Source organism: Mustela lutreola, chromosome 1 (assembly GCF_030435805.1).
Source record: "Mustela lutreola isolate mMusLut2 chromosome 1, mMusLut2.pri, whole genome shotgun sequence".
Classification (NCBI taxonomy): domain Eukaryota; kingdom Metazoa; phylum Chordata; class Mammalia; order Carnivora; family Mustelidae; genus Mustela; species Mustela lutreola.
In genome coordinates, this window is record NC_081290.1 from 109934496 (window position 1) to 109957596 (window position 23101).

The 23101-nt window shown below is 35.9% G+C and overlaps 1 protein-coding gene across 1 annotated transcript in view; it reads left to right on the forward strand.

Annotated features, from left to right (window-relative positions):
* The window catches only part of STPG2 (sperm tail PG-rich repeat containing 2), a 604044-nt gene that overhangs the window by 11150 nt on the left and 569793 nt on the right, over nucleotides 1-23101 (forward strand). Inside the window, exons 3-4 of the mRNA XM_059162334.1 lie at nucleotides 11526-11663; nucleotides 15238-15405. Of these exons, the coding sequence (XP_059018317.1) occupies nucleotides 11526-11663; nucleotides 15238-15405 (306 nt within the window). The remainder of the gene's footprint in view (nucleotides 1-11525; nucleotides 11664-15237; nucleotides 15406-23101) is intronic.

A 23101-nucleotide genomic window follows, 5' to 3' on the forward strand; every position in this document is an offset into this window, starting at 1 on the left:
ACTTCCTGAGTTGGTAATAGCAACCATTCTATCAGGAGATTTTGCTTAGAAACAATAGATTTTTAAGAGTGATACTAGATTTACAATAGTATTTGTAGGAAAGGTATTTGGGTGGCTTATGGGCTTGAAGGATTAATTGTATAGTTAAGTCCTTTTTTAAAAAAGATTTTATTTATTTATTTGACAGAGGACAATCACAAGTATGCAGAGAGATGGCGGGGGTGGGGAGAAGCAGACTCCCTGCTGAGCAGAGAGCCAGATGCAGATACAGGACTCAAACCCAGGACCCTGAGATCATGACCTGAGCCAAAGACAGAGGCTTAGCCCACTGGGCCACCCAGGCCCCTGTATAGTTGAGTCTTAAGGAAGGACAGGACTTCGACAATTCCAGGTATTTTAATAGTAAGAGCTGCAATCAGGAACTGCCATTAGATAACTTAATTCTATAACGCCCTTCCATTTTTTTATGTGTCACTCCATTTAGGATTAAAATTCTTAGTAGGGAGAATCTGTTTGGTCCAGTCATTCCTGGGATAGGGAATCCTGTGTTTGGAAGTTTCTCTAAAACCACAAAGTATAGGGGAGGTTTGATTGCCCCAACAATGGTGAATGTGGATGCTGTTATGGGAAGATAATGGATGGGATGCTGGACAGATAAAAAACAATAGATTACCATTACAGTTTATCCCTTGACTGCCCAGTTCTCTTCTCTCTCATGTGTACTACATATGCATATAATTCTTCTTCCCACATATCCTATTTAAAAAACACAATTATTTTATGTATAATTTTCAAATATAACTTCACCAAAGAAGCTAAACTGAGGTCTAGCTATTGCATTGAGAGATGATATTACATTGTCACTACCAAATGGATCTTTAGATTAAGGCCATTTCTACTTTTGTTTTTTTCACATTCCTGTTCCATTATTCTGCAACCTATAGGTTAAATATAAGTAAGTATAACATGAGATACTATAAAGAAATGGTTAGTAGTGTGGGCTCCTAAAGTAGACAACCTGTATTTGAAATCTGTCTCTGCTACATACTAGTTCAGACAGATTTCCAAATAGGTAGACTTAATCTTAACTGCTTAATCTCTTTGAGCTTTAGGGATACTAGGGGTACTAAGTTTGTGGACCTTTTCTTTTTTCTTTTCTTTCTTTCTTTCTTTTTTTTTTTTTTTTTTAAAAGATTTTATTTATTTATTTGACAGAGAGAGAGATCACAAGTAGGCAGAGAGTCAGGCAGAGAGAGAGAGAAGCAGGTTCCCCGCTGAGCAAAGAACCCAATGCAGGGCTCGATCCCAGGACACTGAAATCATGACCTGAGCTGAAGGCAGCAGCTTAATCCACCGAGCCACCCAGGAGCCCCTTGGACTTTTTCTAAGAGTTACATTCATCAGTAAGCATTTTAGAATAGTGGTTAATTATAGGTAGCATCTTATAACTTTTATCCATTATTAGTGTTGCCATTTTACAATAGAAGAGGGAAAAAAAGAGAGGGGAAATGAAAGAAAGTGATGTAGGAAACAAGGAAATGCAGATGGGGACTTGTTAGTTTATGTAATTGATCTGAAGCTATAGATAAGATTTTTTCATTACTCATTCTGTGTTCCCTGTCTCTTTAGAGGGACTTGATCAGGTGGAGTTTTCAGCTTGATGTGGTAACCAGAATCTTTAGTTCTAAGGGGTCTGAGCTCTTGAGTCACAGGCTTCCTTCTCAAACCTTTAAATAAACTTGCTCTTACCATTTTCAGTGGGCATTATAGTTTGAGGAAGCACTGCAGGGTTTCTCTGTGTTCCATCCTACCGCAGTGCATGGCTTTCCTTAGTCCTGTTTCTCAGTCCTGGTCAGGGTTAATCACCTCAGCCAATATACTCCTTATTTTGCTTTCTAGCACACAGAACCTGGAATGGCCAGTTGATGTCTCAACTTCCAATTCAGTGGAACGTTTATGTCTCTTTTATGGGTTCTTAAAACTTACAGAATACTAGCACCTAGAGGACAAAAAGCAAAAAATAGTAATGGGTCATGAGATGTCATCATTAGAAGTGTCACTCCTGCTTCTACTCTTTGGCCCATGGCCAGCATATTATGGGTATATGGGCTTGCTGTAACTCCACTATTCCAAGAGGGGAATGGAATAAAATATACAATAAGCAGATTTCAAACTTGTTAAGTATGACAAATATCAGGATGTTGGAATATTATAATAATAGTGATTTTAGTCAATTCCACATATAAAATAATGTAAAGTACAACTTAGACCAGGTTTTATTTTATTCCAAATTGGGATACATTTCTTCTATTTCAAGAATAAGGAACTAGGAAATGTACATTTTTAATACAATGGACAATCTAAGAAAAAGAGTTCTAGTATTCTGTTTCTTCTTCTTTTTCTTTTTTTTAAAAAAAATTATTTATTTATTTGACAGAGATCACAAGTAGGCAGAGAGATAGGCAGAGAGAGAGAGGAGGAGGAAGCAGGCTCCCTGATAAGCAGAGAGCCCGATGCAGGGCTCAATCCCAGGACGCTGGAGTCATGACCTGAGCTGAAGGCAGAGGCTTTAAATCACTGAGCCACCCAGGCGCCCTTCTGTTTCTTCTTAAAACTATAAGCCAATGCCAGGAGAAGACTGATTTCCTTGTTTTCAAAAATGACTGTGCCTTATTTACTCAGTTGCTGTTGATTTTTTTGGGTTGTTTTAGGCTAAATTCTTTTTGTTTGTTTGTTTTTTAGAATCAGAATTATATTTTCTTCCTTTAAGTTCTTCCTTTAAGCTTATTATGATCCTATTTAAAAAATTTAATTTTATTTTTTCAGTGTTCCAAGATTTATTGTTTATGTACCACACCCAGTGCTCTATGCAATACATGGCCTCCTTAGTACCCATCACCAGCCTCACCCATCCCCCTGCACCCTCCCTTCCCAAACCCTGTTTGTTTCTCAGAGTCCACAGTCTCTCATGGTTTGTCTCCCCCTTTGATTACCCCAAACTCTCTTCTCCTTTCCAACTCCCAGTGTCCTCTGTGTTATTCCTTATCCTCTACAAGTAAGTGAAACCATATGATAATTGACTCTCTCTGCTTTACTTATTTCACTCAGCATAATCTCCTCCAGTCCCATCCATGTTGATTCAAAAGTTGGGTATTCATCCTTTCTGATGGAGGTGTAATATTCCATTGTATATGTGGACCATATCTTGCAGAACTTTTAAAGTTCCAAGAAGTGTAAGTTTATCATGCTATTTAAAAAAGAAAGTCCATTATTATTTTAAGTGACTGAATTAGAAAATGTTTGTCATGTGACAATAGTTATCATACTTATTATACAAATAATTAATATGCTTGATAATAATTAAGGGGATAATCCTATTGGAAATTAATGCCAGTATTTAACAATTTATTTTTATACCTTTTTTTTGAGACTAGGTTGAAATGTTCCTTTCTATTAGCAATTACCTAGTAAATATTTGGAAACTTCAAATGAAATTTGAGAAGACTGAAAATGTGGTTGTAGTTGTGAAGGCCTGCCTCCACTGTATGTAATACTTGAAGTTCTTATAAAAGCAAAACATTTGGGAGTTAAAACTGTGTGCCCCAATTTAGTCTTCTCTATTTCTCTGTTTCTGTTATGGTTATCTCACTTTGATTATGGTTGTCACCAGTATGCCAAAGTTGGGAGTGAGGATAGGAGTATTCTTTTTGCCTCTCCAGCTCTTGACTTGTTATGGGCAAATTCACTTCTTTCTTTGTCTCCTCTAGCATATCTGAAGTGTGCTAATTTTTTTCAAAAGTAAGTTCCCACAATTTAAGGGGAATTAAGAAAATAAAAGACACGGAAGAATGAAGTTTACAAAGTACAAGTTTCTGATTCTTTGGTAGATAATTAGCTTATTAAGTCACAAACCTTATTTTGTTCCTATCCTTTTTCCTAAAATGAATCCCACCCCAAAGAGTCAGTTCAAATTTCATTTATGTTTTCTGGCTCTAATTCTTTTCTAGTTTGTGACCTGTTTATGCATGGCTGATACCATCTTTTTCCTTGCTATATAAGACTTAGATGTGGAGATCTCTTCCCTGGATCCAGATAAATAGTTTCCTTCATATTTCTCACTATCAGGGCCTACTAATAGATGTCCAAATTAGGTTTGATTTTTGATCTGAGAGATACATTTCACTAGAGCTGTGTGATGGGATATCAGATTGATTCAGTAGATGGCCTCACCCTTCCGATGAGACTGCATTCTGTATTGTTGGGCAGTTGGTGGCAATGTAGTAATTTATCAAATAACCACACCATATAGACAAAAGCATAGGACTCAAGAAGTAGGAAGGCTGTTGTCTCATAGTTTTCATATAAAATGTATAATTACCTCATAATATAATTTTTGGGTCCTTTATCTGACCCTGTAGTTCCTTTTATAACCTCTGGTAAAATCGGTAGAATTGATAATTAGGAAATATGAGTAATTAGAAAAGTGCTGGTTAATTTCTACCAGTTTTTAAAAAATCAGATTAATTTTGCTATCTTCTGTTGAAGTTCAATATAAATTCAAATTACTGTGTGAAATGTAAGATCATAGAGACTACAGTAATGACTTTCAAAGAATCAAGATTTGAGGAGATTTTCTCTTTTACCATGCTTTTACTTTTTATCTAACTTGAAATGCTAATGTTTTTGCAAAATCATTAAATTTTGTTATAGATCCAAACTCTTTCTTTCTTTCTTTCTTTCTTTTTTTTTTTTTAAGATCCAAACTCTTTTTAAACAGGAATTATGGTCTTATTAAAATAGTTGTCAGGCAGTGGATTGGCTACCTAAGAATATAATTTTGACTCAGTTTTTAAAAGAAGACCTCTTGTGTATTTCTTAAAAGCTGAAAGCAGCTGATTAAGATTCAAACTAGAGATGGGCTCAGTTAATAGTGATTATGAACATATGGTATGTATACCATGAGAAAAGGTCTGTTGGTAAATAAGTGACTTAAAAAATCTCATCTGGGGGCTCAGCCTAGATTAAACATCTGCCTTCAGCTCAGGTGATGATCCTGGAGACTGGAGTCTTGGGACTGAGTCCCAGGTTGGTCTCCCTGCTTAGTGGTGAGTCTGCTTCTTCACCTTCCCTATGTTCCCTTTCTCTCTCTCTCTCTCATCATTTCCTCTCTCTCAAATAAATAAAATCTTTAAAAAAAAGATCTTATTGGATCTATCAAATGCCAACCATTATTACTATGAATCGTCTTTGAAATGATTATATGGTGACTTTAAATTGAAACTAATAAGATTCTTTTTCTGAATTCTTTTCAGAATTTTTCTTTTTCTGAATTCACCAACTATTACTCAGTTGATAATTTTTTGATTCTAGAGAATCCAGACATGGGGCATGGAGAGCTATGGGAGATTCTTCCCAGTCCCTCCTCTGCATTAAACAATGTTTAAAATTAATCTGAGTATAAAACCAAGCTATTAAGGGAGGGCTAGCAAGATGGCAGAAGAGTAGGAGACCTAAATTCTGTCTGGTCCCAGGAATTCAGCTAGATATTTATCAAATTATTCTGAATACCCATGAACTCAACAGGAGATTAAAGAAAAGAATAACAGCAAATCTTTGAATAGAAAAGCAACTACTTTCTGGAAGGTAGGACATTTGGAGAAGTGAATTTGAGGTGATATTTGGGAAGATAGACTGTGGTGGGATGGTCAAGCAATAAATTAGCAGAGCACAAAATTGGAACTTTTAGTTAGAAGTCTGCTCTAGTGAGGGACGTCATTCCAGTGGTTATGTGAGGGGTGGAACCCTTGCTGGGACAGTGTGGTCTCAGGACTCTTGGGGGTCGTAGAAAGACTGAGGGTACCTGAGTGCAGCAGAACACCCAGGTATTGGAGTCAGGAAGGGGGCTGCAAAGAGTGAACCAAGAAGTGGGCTCTCAACTTGGGATTGCCATAAACTGTGATCCATGGCATAGTTGGGCCACTGCTCTTTAAGCAGAGTCCCAACAAGGGGCAGATCCTGGGAGACTCTTGTTCCTTCCCCAGAGGAGCGGTGTGGGAACATGCTACAGGAATCTGCTGGGTTTGAAAACTCCAAATAGTGCTGTGTGCCAGAGATAGAAATGCTTGGTCACAGGCTGGGTAAGCTCAGAGTGTGGCCAGAGACCAAGGAGTAATTTACTGCTTTTCTCTGAGAGAGCAGTGAGGAGTGGGGGCCCGATTTCTCTTCTCCTCCAGGGCTAGAGATTGGGAGGCTGCCATTTTTATTCTTGTCCTCTAAAGCTGTGTGGAAGGCCTTCAGGGAACAAAACCTATGGAGAACAATCCCGAGCAGATTACATAGCATGGCCCCTGGCAAGGGTGGTGCAATTCCTTCTGGGGCAAACACATCTGAGAATCACTGCAACAGGCCCCTCCCCTAGAAGATCAGTAAGAACATCCAGCCAAGACCAACTTTACTGATTAATGAGAACTGCAAAACTCCAGTGCTAGGGGAATACAGCACATAGAATTCATGGCTTTCCCCCTATAATTCTTTATTCTTTTGAAGTCAATTTTTAAAGTTTTCTATATTTCTTTCTTTTTTTTTTGAATTCTTCTTCTTTCCTTTTCAACCAACTTCTTATCAATTCCCTTTTAAAAGTCTTTTTTAATTTTCATTTTTATAGTCATCCCTTTAATGTATTTAACCTTATTTTTTATATACATATATGTTTTTCTTTCTTTAATATTTTGGGATACAGTTTCTTCTAACAGACCAAAATATACCCTAAATCACTTAGTTTATAGCTTTGGTCTGTTCATCCACCTGATAACATTCTCTCCTTTTTAAAAAATTGTTTTCTTCTTTCTTTTTCAACCAACTTCTGATCTTACCAATTCCTTTTTAAAAAATATTTAAAATTTTTCATTTTTATAGTCATTTCCATCCCTTCATTGTATTTACCATTATTTCATGCATGTAGATATATAGTTTTTCTTTCTTTAAAATTTTGGGAGGCAGTTTCTTCTAACAGGCCAAAATACACCTCAAATCCAGTGTATGGCTCTGTTCTCTTCATGGTCCTGATCATATTCTTTCTCTTCTTTTTTTTTCCTTTTCCTCTGGGTTTAGGTTTCTTCTGGTTTGTTTAAAAGATTTGCAAATATTCTGATTTGCATATTTTTCTGGGGATGTTGTTACCCTTTTAGCATTTTTTTCCCTCATTCATCTATTCTCTGGACAAAATGACAAAATGAAAAAAAACTCATCTCAAGAAAAAGAATAAGAAGGGTGCCTGGGTGGCTCAGTGGTTAAGCCGCTGCCTTTGGTTCGGGTCATGATCTTGGGGTCCTGGGATCGAGTCCTGCATCAGGCTCTCTGCTCGGTGGGGAGCCTGCTTCCCTCTCTCTCTCTCTGCCTGCCTCTCCATCTGCTTGTGATCTCTCTCTGTCAAATAACTAAATAAAATCTTAAAAAAAAAAAAAAAGAAAAGAAAAAGAACAAGAGACAATACTGACTGCCAAGGACCTAATTAATATGGGCATTAGTAAAATGTTAGAACCAGAGTTCAGAATGATTATGAAGATGCTAGCTGGGTTTGAAAAAAGCATAGAAGATAGTATAAAATCTCTTTCGGGAGAAGTAAAATCTAACCAAGTTGAAATAAAAAGGCTTTTAATGAGGTGCAATAAGAAATGGATGCTCTAACTGCTAGGATAAATGAGGCAGAAGAGAATTAGTGATACAGAAGACCAAATGATGAAAAATAGAGAAGCTGCGAAAAAGAGGGATTAACAATTACTGGCTCACGAGGGGAGAATTCAAGAGATAAGTGATACCATAAAGGAAAACAATCTACACATTTAATGTAATCTCTATCAAAATACCATCAGCTTGGGACGCCTGGGTGGCTCAGTTGGTTAAGCGGCTGCCTTCGGCTCAGGTCATGATCCCAGCGTCCTGGGATCGAGTCCCACATCGGGCTCCTTGCTCGGCAGGGAGCCTGCTTCTCCCTCTGCCTCTGCCTGCCATTCTGTCTGCCTGTGCTCGCTCGCTCTCTCTCCCTCCATCACTGACAAATAAATAAATAAATAATCTTAAAAAAAAAAAAAATACCATCAGCTTTTTTCCTTGAGTTAGAACAAATCATCCTAAAATTTGTATGGAACCAGAAAAGACCCTGAATAGCCAGAGGAATGTTGAAAAAGAAAACCAAAGCTGGTGGTATCACAATTCAGACTTCAAGCTCTATTGTATGATTACAAAACTCTATTACAGTTTTGTAATCATCAAGACAGTACTGGAGTGCTTGGGTTGCTCAGTCATTAAGCATCTGTATTCAGCTTGGGTCATGAACCAATCCCAGAGTTCTGGGATTGAGCCCCTCATATGGCTCCCTGCTCAGTGGGAAGCCTGCTTCTCCCTCTTCCACTCTCCCTGCTTGTGTTCCTTCTCTTGCTGTCTCCCTCTCTGTCAAATAGATAAAAATATATATGTAAAAAAAAACCAACAGTATGGTACCGGCAACAGAAACAGACACATAGATCAATGGAATGGAATAGAGAGCCCAGAAATGGACCCTCAACTCTATGGTCAACTAATCTTCGACAAAGCAGGAAAGAATGTCCAATGGAAAAAAAAACCACCAGTCTTTCAACAAATGGTGTTGGGAAAATTGGACAGTCACATGCAGAAGAGTGAAATTGGAACATTTTCTTATACCAAACACAAAGATAAACTCAAAATGGATGAAAGACCTCAATGTGAGACAGGAATCCATCAAAATCCCTTAGGAGAATACAGGGAATATAGGCAACAACCACTTTGGTCTCAGCCGCAGCTACTTCTTCCTAGAAACATTGCTAAAGGCAAAGGAAGAAAGGGAAAGAATGAACTATTGGGACTTCATCAAGATCAAAAGATTTGTAAGGCAAAAGAAAGAGTCAGCAAAGCCAACAGACAACTGACAGAATAGGAAAAGATATGGCACATGACATATCGGATAAAGGGCTAATATCCACAATCTATAAAGAACTTATCAAACTCAACACCCAAAGAACAAATAATCCAATCAAGAAATGGGCAGAAGACATGAACAGATATTTCTGCAAAGAAGACATCCAAATAGTCAATAGACACATGAAAAAATGCTCACCATCATTTGGCATCAGGGAAATACAAATAAAAACCACAATGAGATACCACCTCACTCCAGTCAAAATGGCTAAAATTAACTAGTCAGGAAACAACAGGTGTTGGTGAGGATGCAGAGAAAGGGGAGCCCTTCTACACTGTTGGTGGGAATGCAAGCTGGTGCAGCCACTCTGGAAAACAGTATTGAGGCTCTTCAAAAAGTTGAAAATAGAGATACCCTACAATCCAGCAATTGTGCTACTGGGTATTTACCCCAAAGATACAAATATAGTGATCTGAAGGAGCATGTGCACCCCAATGTTTTATATATATATATATATGTATATATATACATATATATATATATACACACACACCCCCACACATACACACACATATGTGTATATGTATCACACACACACGTACATAATACATACATACACACAATAGAATATTATGCAGCCATCAAAAAAGTAAATCTTACCATTTGCAATGATGTGGATGGAACTATAGGGTATTATGCTAAGTGAAGTAAGTCAACAATTATCATATGATCTTCCTGATAGGAGGAATTTGAGAAACAAGACAAGAGGATTGTAGGAGAAGGAGGGTAAAATGAAACAAAACAAAACCCAAAAGGGAGACAAACCATAAAAGACTCTCAATCTCAGGAAATGAATTGAAGGTTGCTGGAGTGGACGAGGTTGGGGGGGATGGAGTGGTTGATGGACATTGGGGAGGGTATGTGCTATGGTGAGCACTGTGAATTATGTAAGACTGATGAATCACAGTCCTGTACCCCTGATACAATACATTATATGTTAATTTAAAAAAAAAGAACTATTGGGACTTAATCAAAATAAAAAGCTTTTGCACAGCAAAAGAAATAGTCAACAAAACCAAAAGACGAAAGGCAGAATGGGAGAAGATATTTGCAAGTGACATATCAGATAAAGGGCTAGTATCCAAAATCTATAAAGAACTTACCAGACTCAACACTCAAAGAACAAATAATCCAATCAAGAAATGGGCCGAAGACATGAGCAGACATTTCGCAAAGAAGACATCCAAGTGGCCAACAGACACATGAAAAAATGCTCAACATCACTTGGCCTCAGGAAAATACAAATCAAAACCATGATGAGATATAACCTCACACCAGTCAGAATGGCTAAAATTAACAAGTCAGGAAATGATAGATTTTGGTAAGGATGCACGGAAAGGGGAATCATCCTACACTGTTTCTGGGAATGCAAACTGTTGTTGCAGGATGGAAACAGTTCAGAGGTTCCTCAAAAAGTTGGAAATAGAGCTACCCTATGACCCAGCAATTGCATTATTGGGTATTTACACCAAAGATAGAAATGTAGTGATTCGAAGGGGCATATGCACCCCAATGTTTATAGCAGCAGTGTTCACAATAGCCAAACTATGGAAAGAGCCTAGATGTCCATCAACAGATGAATGGATAAAGATGATATGCTATATGTATACAGTGGAGTACTAGGCAGCCATCAAAAATTGAAATCTTGCCATTTGCGATGATGTGGCTGGAACTAGAGGGTATTATGCTAAGTGAAATAAGTCAGTCAGAGAAAGACAATTATATGATCTTACTGAGGTATGGAATTTGAGAAAGAAGACAGAGGATCACAGGGAGAGAAGAGGAATAAATGAAACAAGATGAAGCCAGAGAGGGAAACAAACCATAAGAGACTCCATCTCAGGAAACTAACTGAGGGTTGCTGGAGTGGAGGGGTTTGGGAGGGATGGGGTGGCTGGCTGATGCACATTGTGGAGGGTATGTGCTATGGTGAGCGCTGTGAATTGTGTAAGACTGTTGAATCACGTACCCCTGAAACAAATAATACATTATATGTTAAAGAAAAAGAAAAATGTGCTGTTAAAAAAACAAGGAATAAACCAGCTAACCAAATAAAAACCCATGCAGTTGCCACTAAGCCTATGTAAGCATCCCTGGAAATGACCAAAAAGTAGTTCATGAAAATAATTAATCCTAAAGAAGCTTGGAAAGGTTGCTTTTTCCTTGCAGTGTGAGTACCAATATTTTTAGCTCATTTCAGAGATACGTATTCTTTTGAGGCCTGCTAGTGTATGCTCTTCATTCTTGCTCTACAACTTTCAGGATTCCTTTGTTTTGATTCCTGTTTTAAAACTGAATTTTGCATTCTCTTGGAGTGTCCTAAGTATAGTAAATTTTAATCTGAGTTCATAGTTAAAACTGATGACTATAGCTGTTGTCCTCTCTTATTATCTCTTTACTAGAATGATGTCTTTAGTCAAGAGCCTTGGGTTTTAAAACTGTTTGTTCATATTAATATGTAATACTTACCAAATAGTATTAATTATAAAGTGCTTCTTTTAATTATTTCATTTTTTTCTCTCCAATTTAGTATAATATAAAAGGAGGTCATAGTCTACAAAACCGGGAGAAGCGTTTTAAGAAGTTTGTTTCAGATAGTCCAGGACCAGCGAGCTATGATCAGTTTTATCCTGGAACATTAGATATCATGAACAGAAAAGCACTACAGGTAAAAGAGCATCTTCAATCAGTATGTTGCTATTTTAAATTATACTCTGACATTTCTTTTAGTTAAAATAGAAAAGGTTTAATATTTTATGTGGTAAGTACATTAAGAAAAACTTTACTATAAAAATTATTTTTATTAGTATCCATATTGTAGTTTATAATTAAATTAATATTCAATGTGTATAAACTAGTTTTTTATTGTATTAACAACTGACTTCGTTTTTGCTTTTAATAAATCTATTATCACTTCCAATTTCTATGGTAAATGGAAAGTAAAGGAGATTTAAAAAACCACCCGAGTGGTCTACCTATATATAGAGAGAAAACTCTGTAATAAGTACTGTTAATAATACAGTGAAATTGAAAGCATGATTCCTGAAATAAAAAAAACTTAAAATTTAGATGAGAGAGAGCTATATAGATTGTTACTAATGCAAGATGAAATATGATAGGTGCTAAATGAATAACCGTGTAATTGAATTCCATAGGAATTTTAAAACTACATTAATTTTGTTTTTAGAGGGACGCCTGGGTGGCTCAGTTGGTTAAGTAGCTGCCTTCGGCTCAGGTCATGATCCCAGGGTCCTGGGATCGAGTCCCACATTGGGCTTCTTGCTCGGCAGGGAGCCTGCTTCTCCCTCTGCCTCTGCCTGCCTCTCTGTCTGCCTGTGCTTGCTCGCTCTCTCTCTCCCTCTGTCTCTGACAAATAAATAAATAAAATCTTAAAAAACAATTTTTTTTTTTAGAGAGAGCAAATGGGGCTGGGGGATAGAGGAAGAGGGAGAATCTGAAGCAGGATCCATGCCTAGCATAAAGCCCGAGTCAGGGCTCCATCGTATGACCCTGAGATCATGATCTTAGACAAAATCAAGAGTTGGATGCTTAACAAACTCAGCCACCCAGGCCTCCCAGTGCCATAGGAATTTAAAGGAAGACTACTACATCATGGCAAAGTATACTTTGTAGAGGATTTATAGAGAAGTTTGGCCTTGAAGAATAGGGTTGGACTATACCTTCCAGGCATGGAGAGCTATAGAGGTGAAGGTAGTGTAGTAGGGTCCATAGAAGACCCAAGATTGTACTGACCCAAGTAAAAAATTCATGTAGGAGACTAGCAGATGACATGTTTGGGAAAGTACATTGGTGTTATATAATGAATAGTTTTTATACCAAAGGCCTAGCCCTTTGAAATAAATAATCTAGATTTTGGTCAGTTTATTTAGAGTGGTTCTCTTTTCTTTTTCCATAACTCCTTCACATAGCTCATTTTAATTACATTTTAATCAGCTTTGTTTAGGGGACATATTTTAGAGCTAAGTGCTCAGTTGAATAATGTCAGTACAATGACAATGAAGTTAAGGTTTATAAGTATATTTAAATATCTGCTATTTTGTAAGTGGGGACAAAGTAAGTGTTCATTTGCTTATGCAAGGATTTATCAGATCTTTTTAGAGAAGGAAACACTTTATTTGACTTTAATCTTTTGCATTTTCTTAATAACACTGTGATATTTTCTTCTGAAAAGTAGTAAGTTTTTTTTTTTTTTCAAGACTTGTGAATGCTTTTTAATGGACAAATTAGGAATTTCTTCCTCCCCTTCATCCCCTTCCTTCCTTCCAGTTTAAAATAAATAAGTCATGGAGAGGAAAAGTACAGCATAGGGAATATAGTCTGTAACATTATGACTATGTATGTGTGTCATATGTCACCATACATATGTCACCATATGTATGGTGACAGATGGTAACTGCACTTGGGGTGAGCATTGTGTAATGTATAGAATTGTCCAGTTACTATGGTGTGCATTTGAAACTAATATCAGACATTTTTTCCAGAGACTGTGTATAATAGACATAATTCTAGGCCCTGGCAACACATAGAAGACAAATCATTGCTTCCCAGGATCTATAATTTTATTTTTTATTTTTATTTTTTTAAGATTTTATTTATTTATTTGGCAGAGAGAGAGAGAGAGATCAGAAGTAGGCGGAGAGGCAGGCAGTTGTGGGGGTGGGGGTGGGAAGCAGACTCCCCGCTGAGCAGAGAGCCTGATGCAGGGCTCAATCCTAGGACCCTGAGATCATGACCTGAGCTGAAGGCTGAGGATTAACCCACTGAGCCACCCAGGTGACCTGGATCTATAATTTTAATAGGGAAATTATATAATTCAGTATTAAATATTTGATGCAATGCTATTTTAATAAACATATATCATAATAAAATGTCTGCTAGTAGACCAAAGTAGAGAGTTTTTGGAGGGAATAGTGATATCACAATCAAACTGGATCTTAAAGGATTCACTAAGTGTTAAAAATAATGGGATAAAAACACTACAGGAAGAGAAAGCCATGTGAATAAAGACATTGCAGTTTTTAGTGGGTTGGTATGTCTGGGGAAGAACAGAGTTCTTTAGAATATTTGGAGTATAGGATCTAAGGTAGGAATAGAGGGTAGAGAAGGAGATAGGGGACATATTTTGGAAAGTCTTGATATCATGGAAATAATTTTTGAAAGTAGTTGGAGAAGCTATTCAATATTTCCTGTTATAATTTGATGATCAGTATATGGTCTCTAATGATAAAAAAAAGTAAAATTCTGCCAGTGATAGTATATTTATAACGTAATTGTCTATTGGGCATGTGGGCATGCATACACTAAACTATAGCATTTATTTATTCAGAAACAACAGAGGATCAATATATTCTTAAGTAGTTTTCCAGGTAACTAAATTGTTTATTTTTTAAATTAAAAAATTTTTTAACTAAATTGTTTAAATGCCAGCATTTCATTTGCTAAATTTTATACTAGTATTTCTACTATATGTTGCTTTCTCTTTTTGTTTAACTTATAAAATATTTCATGCTAAAGGAAATTTAAAAAAATGATAATCACCCTAAAACTTCTGACTATAACTTGGATAATTCTGTTAATTTTTGCATAGCTTTTAAAAGTTCATCATTAAATCATATATATTACTATATATACTTATGTATGATTGCATGTGTCTTACTTAGACATACATTCTATTTTTCTGTTTCCATTTAGGATTATGTCATAGACATTTTTCTTGCTATCTGGTCAGCATAATTAGGATATTTATATAGAGCACCAGTAATATGGAAGTAAATTAGGAGCTGATTTAGCTGAAAGAATGAAGCTGGGAAATGTTACAGAAAAATATAAAGTTCATTTTTGCCGGGGAGATACTATGATAGTATAGCACAAGTAACCACTTTGAACAGGCGATTGATGATGAGACTAGGAGTGAATGCCTGCTTTTAGCATCAGTATTACTTATTTACTAAGTAAAATAAATAACTGAGCCAAGTGAGGGAGACTCTTCCTCTTAAGGTGGCTTTAATGGTAATATTAAATATTAATATTCTCTTAATTTATATGATTAGGTGAGACTTGAATTTACTCCTTTAAATTACTTTTATAGAATCAACATTTCTGGTTTATATTATGAAAGTCATTAAGTCAATATTTATATTTGCCTTTTAGTAAATTTTAATATTTGGTTCTTTATTCCTTTTCTTACCTCTAAGTAAATAATGTAAAATGTTTTCTTATAGAAAATTTCAAGAGTACCACCTACAGTTTACAGAAGTGTTGATGTTCCTTCAATTCCTTCTTGTGGATGGTCATATGGTTATGATATTAATGAGGATGGCAGTATTATAAAACATTCTCCACCTGCTAGTGACAGTACACTAGGTCCAGCATACTATAAACCTCAATTTGTAAGTAAAATGTATTTTCTGTTGACAGTTGGAAGATTGTTTGTGATTATGCATGTTTTAATTAATGTAATGCCAACTTCAGTGATAAATAGACCCCCAAATCTCAGTGGCTTAATACAACAGAAGTTCTTTTTCTCCTCATTCATATAGGTATTCCTTGTTGATAAGAGACTTTCCTCTATGTAGAGATCCAGGGGAACAGGCTTATTCCATTCATGTCACTATCATCATCGAAGGGCTTCAGTTCATCTGTATCCAGCTGGCAAAGGGGAAAGAGAATGGAGAACTGCTAGTGGGAGGATTTTGTAGCCAAATCTGGGTATTAAAGCTTAATCACAGAGGCACACTTAAGGCCAAGAAGGCTGGTAAATATAGTCTAACTACATCTAGGAAGAAGAGGAAACAAGTTTCACTTACAAAAGTGTCTGCTACAATGTATAATCTTATGCAATACATAGATATTCCTTTCCTGAATTTGGAAGGGAAAAGGGATTTTTTAAATAAAGGAATTTGAATCTAATAGTATAAGGATTATTTATTTCACAAAAATTTTTTAAAAAGTTAAGGAGCTTCTCTTTAATTAAAATATCAAACATATTATAGCACGTCCATCTCATGCAGGTTTTTGGGTTCAAACCTGGCCAAAACTGAGCCAAAATTTCATTTAGCCAATTAAAATATATGAATTATCCATGAGTATAAGTGATTTGTCTGGTTTTACTTAGTTACAAGACTGAAGTACGTAGTGCTTTTGAACTTAACATTTTTATACTTTTATGAGATCTGGAAGAAGTAATCCCCATGAGGAAGATGGCCAGAATTAAGCATAGACTTAAGGAGAGGCTGAAGAGTGACAAACCTTGGGCAAAGAATAGGTATTCTCAGATTTGGCTTGACTTTCAATTTTAGTACTCTATAAGTTTTGTTTGTATATGTCTCCATCTTTGGGCTTAGACCCAAATATCTTTAGAAACCATTTGGTTTGTGGCTATACTGGGACATTTTTGCGTCTTAGATTCTTTGAATTGTTAAGAGTTTTAAAAAATATGTATTTACTGTAATTTATATAATTACACATAGAACAGTTCAAACATAACAGATACCCTTGAATGTAAACTAGTGCAGCCACTGTCGGGGTGGCTCAGTTGGTTAAGCATCTGTGTTCAGCTCAGGTGATGATCCCAGGGTCCTGGGATGGAGTCCTGTATCAGGCTCCCTGCTCAGTGGGGAGCCTGCCACTCCTCCTGTTTGTGTACTCTCTCTGTCTCTGTCAAATAAATAAATAAAATCTTAAAAAAAAATGTCCTTTAATTTGGAATGGTTCTTTAGTCTTTGTCTTTTGTAACCTTGACTTTTTGAAGAGTATAGCCTATTTACTTTGTAGAGTACTTCTTAATTTTGGCTTTATGTATATTTTATCATGATTAGAGTAAGTTTATATATTTTGGCAGGAATACTCCAGAAATGAGTATTCTCAGTGCATCACATAAAGAGGCACAGGATATTTGCTTATCTCATGATTGGTGATGTTAATTTGAGGTGGTATCTTCCAGTTATAGTGTAAATTACTGTTTTTAAAAAATTTATAAATATTTTGTGGGAGTTACTTTAAGAATAAGTAGATATATTTTTCGTCATCAAACTTCACTAGTTAAATATCCTTTCATGATGCCTGATTCAATTTTGCTGTGATGTTTATCAAGGGGTGGTTTTATGACCCATCTTTCCTTTAACATGTGTTTGTTGGCACTTTAAAGGAGAGCTTTCCTTATCTTTTTTCCCATTTATATCATCACGGATTCATGAATTCCTCTTTTACTAAAAAATTTATCATTTATTACTCATTATTTATTCTGAGGTTTAAATTACCCCAGAATTGATCCTTGGGAGCCCTTTTAAGCTAGCATCTCTTGTCTTTTTGACATGTCCTCATCATTCCTTGAGCATTTCTTTACCTTCTGGTGCAGTAAGATGTTCCAGGTTCACCAATTTTTTTTCCCCTGCTCCAGCTTTGGAATCAGACATTTCTTTAAGGAGCCCTATTTCCATTTAGTGGAGAATGGTATTTCAAAACAAGATCATTATACTATGTACATGCATTGTTCCTGCGGTGCTTCAGGCTGTCAATGGACAGGATTAGAAATCCATACTTATTTCTTATCTATCTATTAAAAACTTTGAGTTTATGCTGATACCTGATTTTGATAATTATGTTGTGGTTATAAAAGACAGTATCTTGTTCTTAAGAAATTCCAATCCAGTACCACAGGTTTGTTCTAGTTTTTGCTTTTCAGTGAGAGACCTTTATTCTATTATTCTCAATATATTTACTTACTTGCTTAGTCCTGTAAAACACTGAAAGAAATTTCATTGCTAACCCATCCCTGCAAAAAACAGACTTGACAAGATAGAAAGCTCTTATCTATAGGTAAGGCTACTGCACTGGAAGGTAGACTGATAGACTGCCTATATGAACATTGAAGGTGTGTGCTGACACATGCACAGAGCACCACTGCAAAAGTTGGAGACTTATTAGTTCAAGGCATTTAAGGAAATGACTTGTCCTACGATTGTCCATTACCTGACCACTTAGCTAACCAGGCTGAAACTTCAGTAGACACATATGACAAAGAATGCAGAATCTAGAGATAGTCCAGGGACATCACTAACCAAACAAGCACCAACAAACACTTCAGTGGTAGGGGGAGATTCTGATTTCTATAGTTGCCATATTATATTATCTAAAATGTGCAATTTTCAACTTAAAAAATGGGAAATGCAAAGAACAAAAAAATACGGTCCATATGTAGGAATAGCAATCAATAGAAACTGTTTTTGAGCTTGAGGAAGCCAGTATGTTGGGCTTATTAGACCAAGTTGTTAAATTGGTTATTTTAAATAGATTCAAAGAAGTAAAGGAAGCTATGTCTAAAGAACTAAAGGAAAATGTAGGAACAGTGTCTCACTGAATAGAATGTATCAATAAAAAGTTAGAAATTTTAGAAAGAAATCAAATAAAAATTCTGGAATTGAAAAGTAATAGTTATGGTCTTGAAAATTTACTAGAGGGATTCAGTAATGGATTTGAACTGGCAGAAGAAGGAATCAGGAAATTTGAGGAAAAATCAATTGATACTATATAGTCTGACAAAGGAAAAAGGAATGAAGAAAAATAAACATAGCTTGAGAGACTTGTGGGACACCATCGTGCCGACCAATATATGGATAATGGAAGTCCAGGAAGGAAAGAAGAAAAAAAAGGGTCAGAGAGAATGTTTAAAGAAATAATGGCTAAAACACCCCAAATTTGTTGAAAAAAACATTGATATATACATAAAAGGAGCTCAGTGAATTCCAAGCAGGATAAAATATAAAGGGATGCATACCTAGATCCATTATAGTCAAACTGTTGAAAGCCAAAGACAGAGAGGTGTTAAAAAAGCAGAAGTGACAAGGAGTTCTCCAGTAAGATTAACAGTTGATTACCAGAAACGATGGAGGCCAGAAGGCAATGGGATGATATTTTCAAAGTGCTGGGAAAAAGAAAAAAAGACGGCCAATTGAGAATTCTGTTCTTGGAAAAGGAAGGTGAAATAAAACATTCCCAAGTAAACAGAAACTGAAAGAATTTATCTCTAGTACTTCCTCTAAAGAAATGCTAGAGGCAGTCCTTCAGGCTGAAATGAAAGGTCATTAGGTAGTAACTCAAATCTATACAAAGAATTAAAGAACAATGATAATGGCAAATACATAAGCCAGTATTATTTTATTTTTAGCTTGTAACTCCCCTATTTGATTTCTGTTGATTATGGAATTCAGTAGAAATGATACTTTTTATGTTCAAGTACAGTTGTTTGTTTTCATTATGTTCATTCAGTCAACATATGCACATCATAAGGTTTTGTTATAGTGTTCAGCAATTCATTAGTTGCATATAGCCCAGTGCTCATCCCAACATGTGCTCTCCTTGACTCCCATCACCCAGTTACCCTATCCCTCCACCCCCCTCTATTCTGTAACCCTCAGTTTTTTCCCCAGAGTGCAGAGTCTCTCATGGTTTGGACTGTTTTATGCTATAAAAGTTACAAAGAACCAGGTTATCTCTGGAAATATGGATAGGAAGGACATTGTAATTTACAGATGTGTCTCCTATTCTCAGAGACTTCTTCCGACTCTGGGGTCATTTCTTCTGACTCTGGGGTCTTTTGTCCCATGAGTATCTTGCCTTCTTTTTCTATGCCGTACCTGGTTTTCCAGGCCTTGACTATCCCACCATCCTGTAAATAATCTCAAAATAATTAGTCTTCTTCAGCAGACAGTGCCAGTATTTTAGATATTTGAGTAAGATGCTTAGAAGAACAGTAGAGATAAATTATGTAAAAATTGCAGTGAAATTAGAGAAGTCCTATGGTTTAATAGCAGTATATTCTGTTCAAGGTGAGGAAAAGTTAGGAGATGTAGTTGAATGGAGTATAGCACCTCGGTTTGTTTCTTGGCTTCACCACTTAATAGTTATTTGTCCTTGCATAAGCTGTTTTTTACAATAGTCCTGGATCTTTGGCCTTAACTTAAACAATTCTCTGAATACTTTACCTTAAATCTCAAAATGGTTATTCTTTCTTTAAAATTAAACTTTTCATATACACTATTTCTTTGTTTTGGAATAGTCTATCATCTATTCAAGGGCTAGAACCTTGCCTCCAAGCTTACCTAGATTTACAAAACCTGGATTACCTTAAGAATTGTTAAACAATTGAACCACAAAATCACTACAGTGTAAATTAACTTGAAGAGTTTCCTATACCTAATGAATAAACATTACTTTGACATATAAAATTTATTTTATTTTTCCTGTAGCCAAAAAAAATACAGATTCCTATAGACTGTATAGGAATTGTGAAATTGATACTGTAGTAATGTTCATTTAGATTTTACCCAATTTATGATAATTCTATGTATCTCTTTAGTTGCTTTGTGAGATAATCTCATATATGGGCTCAGTTTCTAGATGAGTGAATTTTAATAGAAGATTAAGAGAATAATCCAAGAGGTGTGAAATAGTTGTGGTTCTTCCCTGAACTGGTGAATAATATATGCTGGAGATATTTTACATAGTTTAAATAGAAAACAGGCTTTGAAATTAAGAGTTGTATAAGACTCTAACCAACAAATGATAAGTTTTAGCTTATTCAATCTGTAAGGCAAAAGTCTGTACATAAATTACTTTGTATAACATTTGAGTTATAAAATTTAGTGTCTCTCTTGTGTTCTCTCTCTCTCTTTTTTAAAAGATTTTATTTATTTATTTGACAGAGAGAGATCACAAGTAGGTAGAGACACAGGCAGAGAGAGAGAGAGAGGGAAACAGGTTCCCTGCTGAGCAGAGAGCCTGATGTGGGACTCGATCCCAGGACCCTAAGATCATGACCTGAGCTGAAGGCAGCGGCTTAACCCATGGAGCCACCCACACACCCTCTTTCTTTTTTAAGAAGAACCCAGGTAATCATTAGAAGCCTACTTTTTAGAGGTGGACTTCACAAGCAAAGTTCGTGGTGGAATTATGGCACGGACATTTGCTAATGATACCATGCTGGGAGCTACCGGTGTGCTGCCACGCTGGAGAACGGTCCATTAGTGTTTGAATTGATGCACTTTGGGACTTTTAATTCTTCAAAAATTCTATTTCCATACTTAATTATGGAAAAGACATGGTGGAAAAGTTGCATAGCCCCTTCATACATTTTATTGTCAATGGGAGTGGCAGTTAGTAATTCTTCTTCAAGTTATATTACAGCATTTACTTAAAATAATGCAGCCCCCTGCTGAGTTTGCTTCAGTTAAGTCATATTTTATTTGCTAATGATTTTCCAAGTTGACAATGACCTTGAAGTTGGTATTGTCAACACTTCTTGACATAAAGAGAGTATGATTTAGAGTTAAGAGTGCATTAGTTTATTTTTCATTTTCTGTCCTCCATCTTTAAGAGGCTTCTAAATTAAATTTCAGATTGAACATTTACCTGAGTAACCTCTGTAGTCAAGAGTTCAGTGAAAAAATTAATATGATTTGGGTAAAATGAATTTTAGTGTAGGTACAGGAAAAGGATTTTGCTAATGTCTTGAATGGTGTGTATGTATATTTATACATGATCTTTCCTTTTGCTGGATTACTTTAAGAATTATTAAACAGTTGAACCACAAAATCACAACAGTGTAAATAACCTGAAGAGTTTCCTGACCTAATTCTATTCAAGGTCTTGAAATGCTGTGTTGAAAGAATTAATATAAAACTTTAACATGTATTTTTTAGGCTATAAAAATGTGATGTAAGAGATGATTTACCAAAATGCTGTCTTAAAATGCTGATTTAAAAAAAAATCTATAGGCTATAGTAAATAAACATAGTAGATATGCTTCTGCCTGAAATATATAAAATATCTTATATATCTAACATGGTTATGTTATATTAGAACAGAGTTCTACATTTGTGTACTTTACTTATTATGCCTAAAATCTGCACAATTATGGAATTTCTGTTAATTTCTAATTAGAAAATAAAATATAGCACAATGAAGATATTTTGCTCTTTCTGTACACAAAACTATGTATTTTGAAATGCATGGCTATGTTAGATAAATCCATTTGAAAGATGATCTACAACACTTACTTTAGAAAAAAGAAGTCTTGTGTGGCTTGACATTCTTTCTTTTCCTAAAGCTCTGTAGGGTGCAGCAGTCTTTGGAGTTGCCACTGACCCAAAGGAGCAGGCTGCTTTTCAGCTACTCTAGTGGATGCCACAGTTTCTTCCAGTATTCATCTGCTACCATCTGTAGCTCTGTTGGACATGTCAGGGTGTTCCATTTTTCTATACTCTCATGCTAGGTGTTACATTTGTCTCTGTACTCCAGATCCAAAGCCTTTGGGTGATCTGACTGCCTTATTTCCTTTTGTGTTATGCTCAGGAGTGCCAAAGCAATGTATACTCTAAGTGCTATAGAGATTGGTGAGATAGCTCTTTCAAGTTTTCTTCATAACTCTGTTCCTTCTAGTACTGACAAAGATCTGGGCTTGAGAATCATGTATCAACTAGACAACCTACTTATGATAATAATGGTCATAATATCACCTTACTTTGATATAGTACTTTATAGTGTTATAGCTTCATAAGTGTGTTAAAGCTGAATGTCTATAGTGAAGATAGGAAAATACCTCTCTGCTCTTTGTGTTGTAATTCATTAGAAGGAATCTACATATTAATAATCTAAGTACATTGCGGCCCTTATAGTGCTGGAAATATTCCTAGTGGAAATAAGAATTAATTCTTTTTATTTATGTAACAAGTTTTCCCAGGCTTCATTGGATTGTGGGTTATTAAAACAAGTCACAATTTTGTTAATAACTCTAATGTAAGTATCTTCTCCTATTGATTTAGAGGTCTTCTAGCCTTCTGTAACTTCTTTTTGGGTGTTGCCGTGAGTTCTCAGGGGCTGTCTTGACCACACTCCTGAATAAGTCTGTTTCCACTGAGACAGCTGCCATTCCACTAGGCACTTCAGTGTCTTACCAGATGGTGCTGTCTGCTGGGAATTTCTACCAATGTACCTGATCACAGTTAAAGCTGCATGATGAGCTGGGGTGAAGTTGGGGAATAATGTCTTTCTCTTTTTGTTTTACATTGTATTATAGAGGTATAAAAG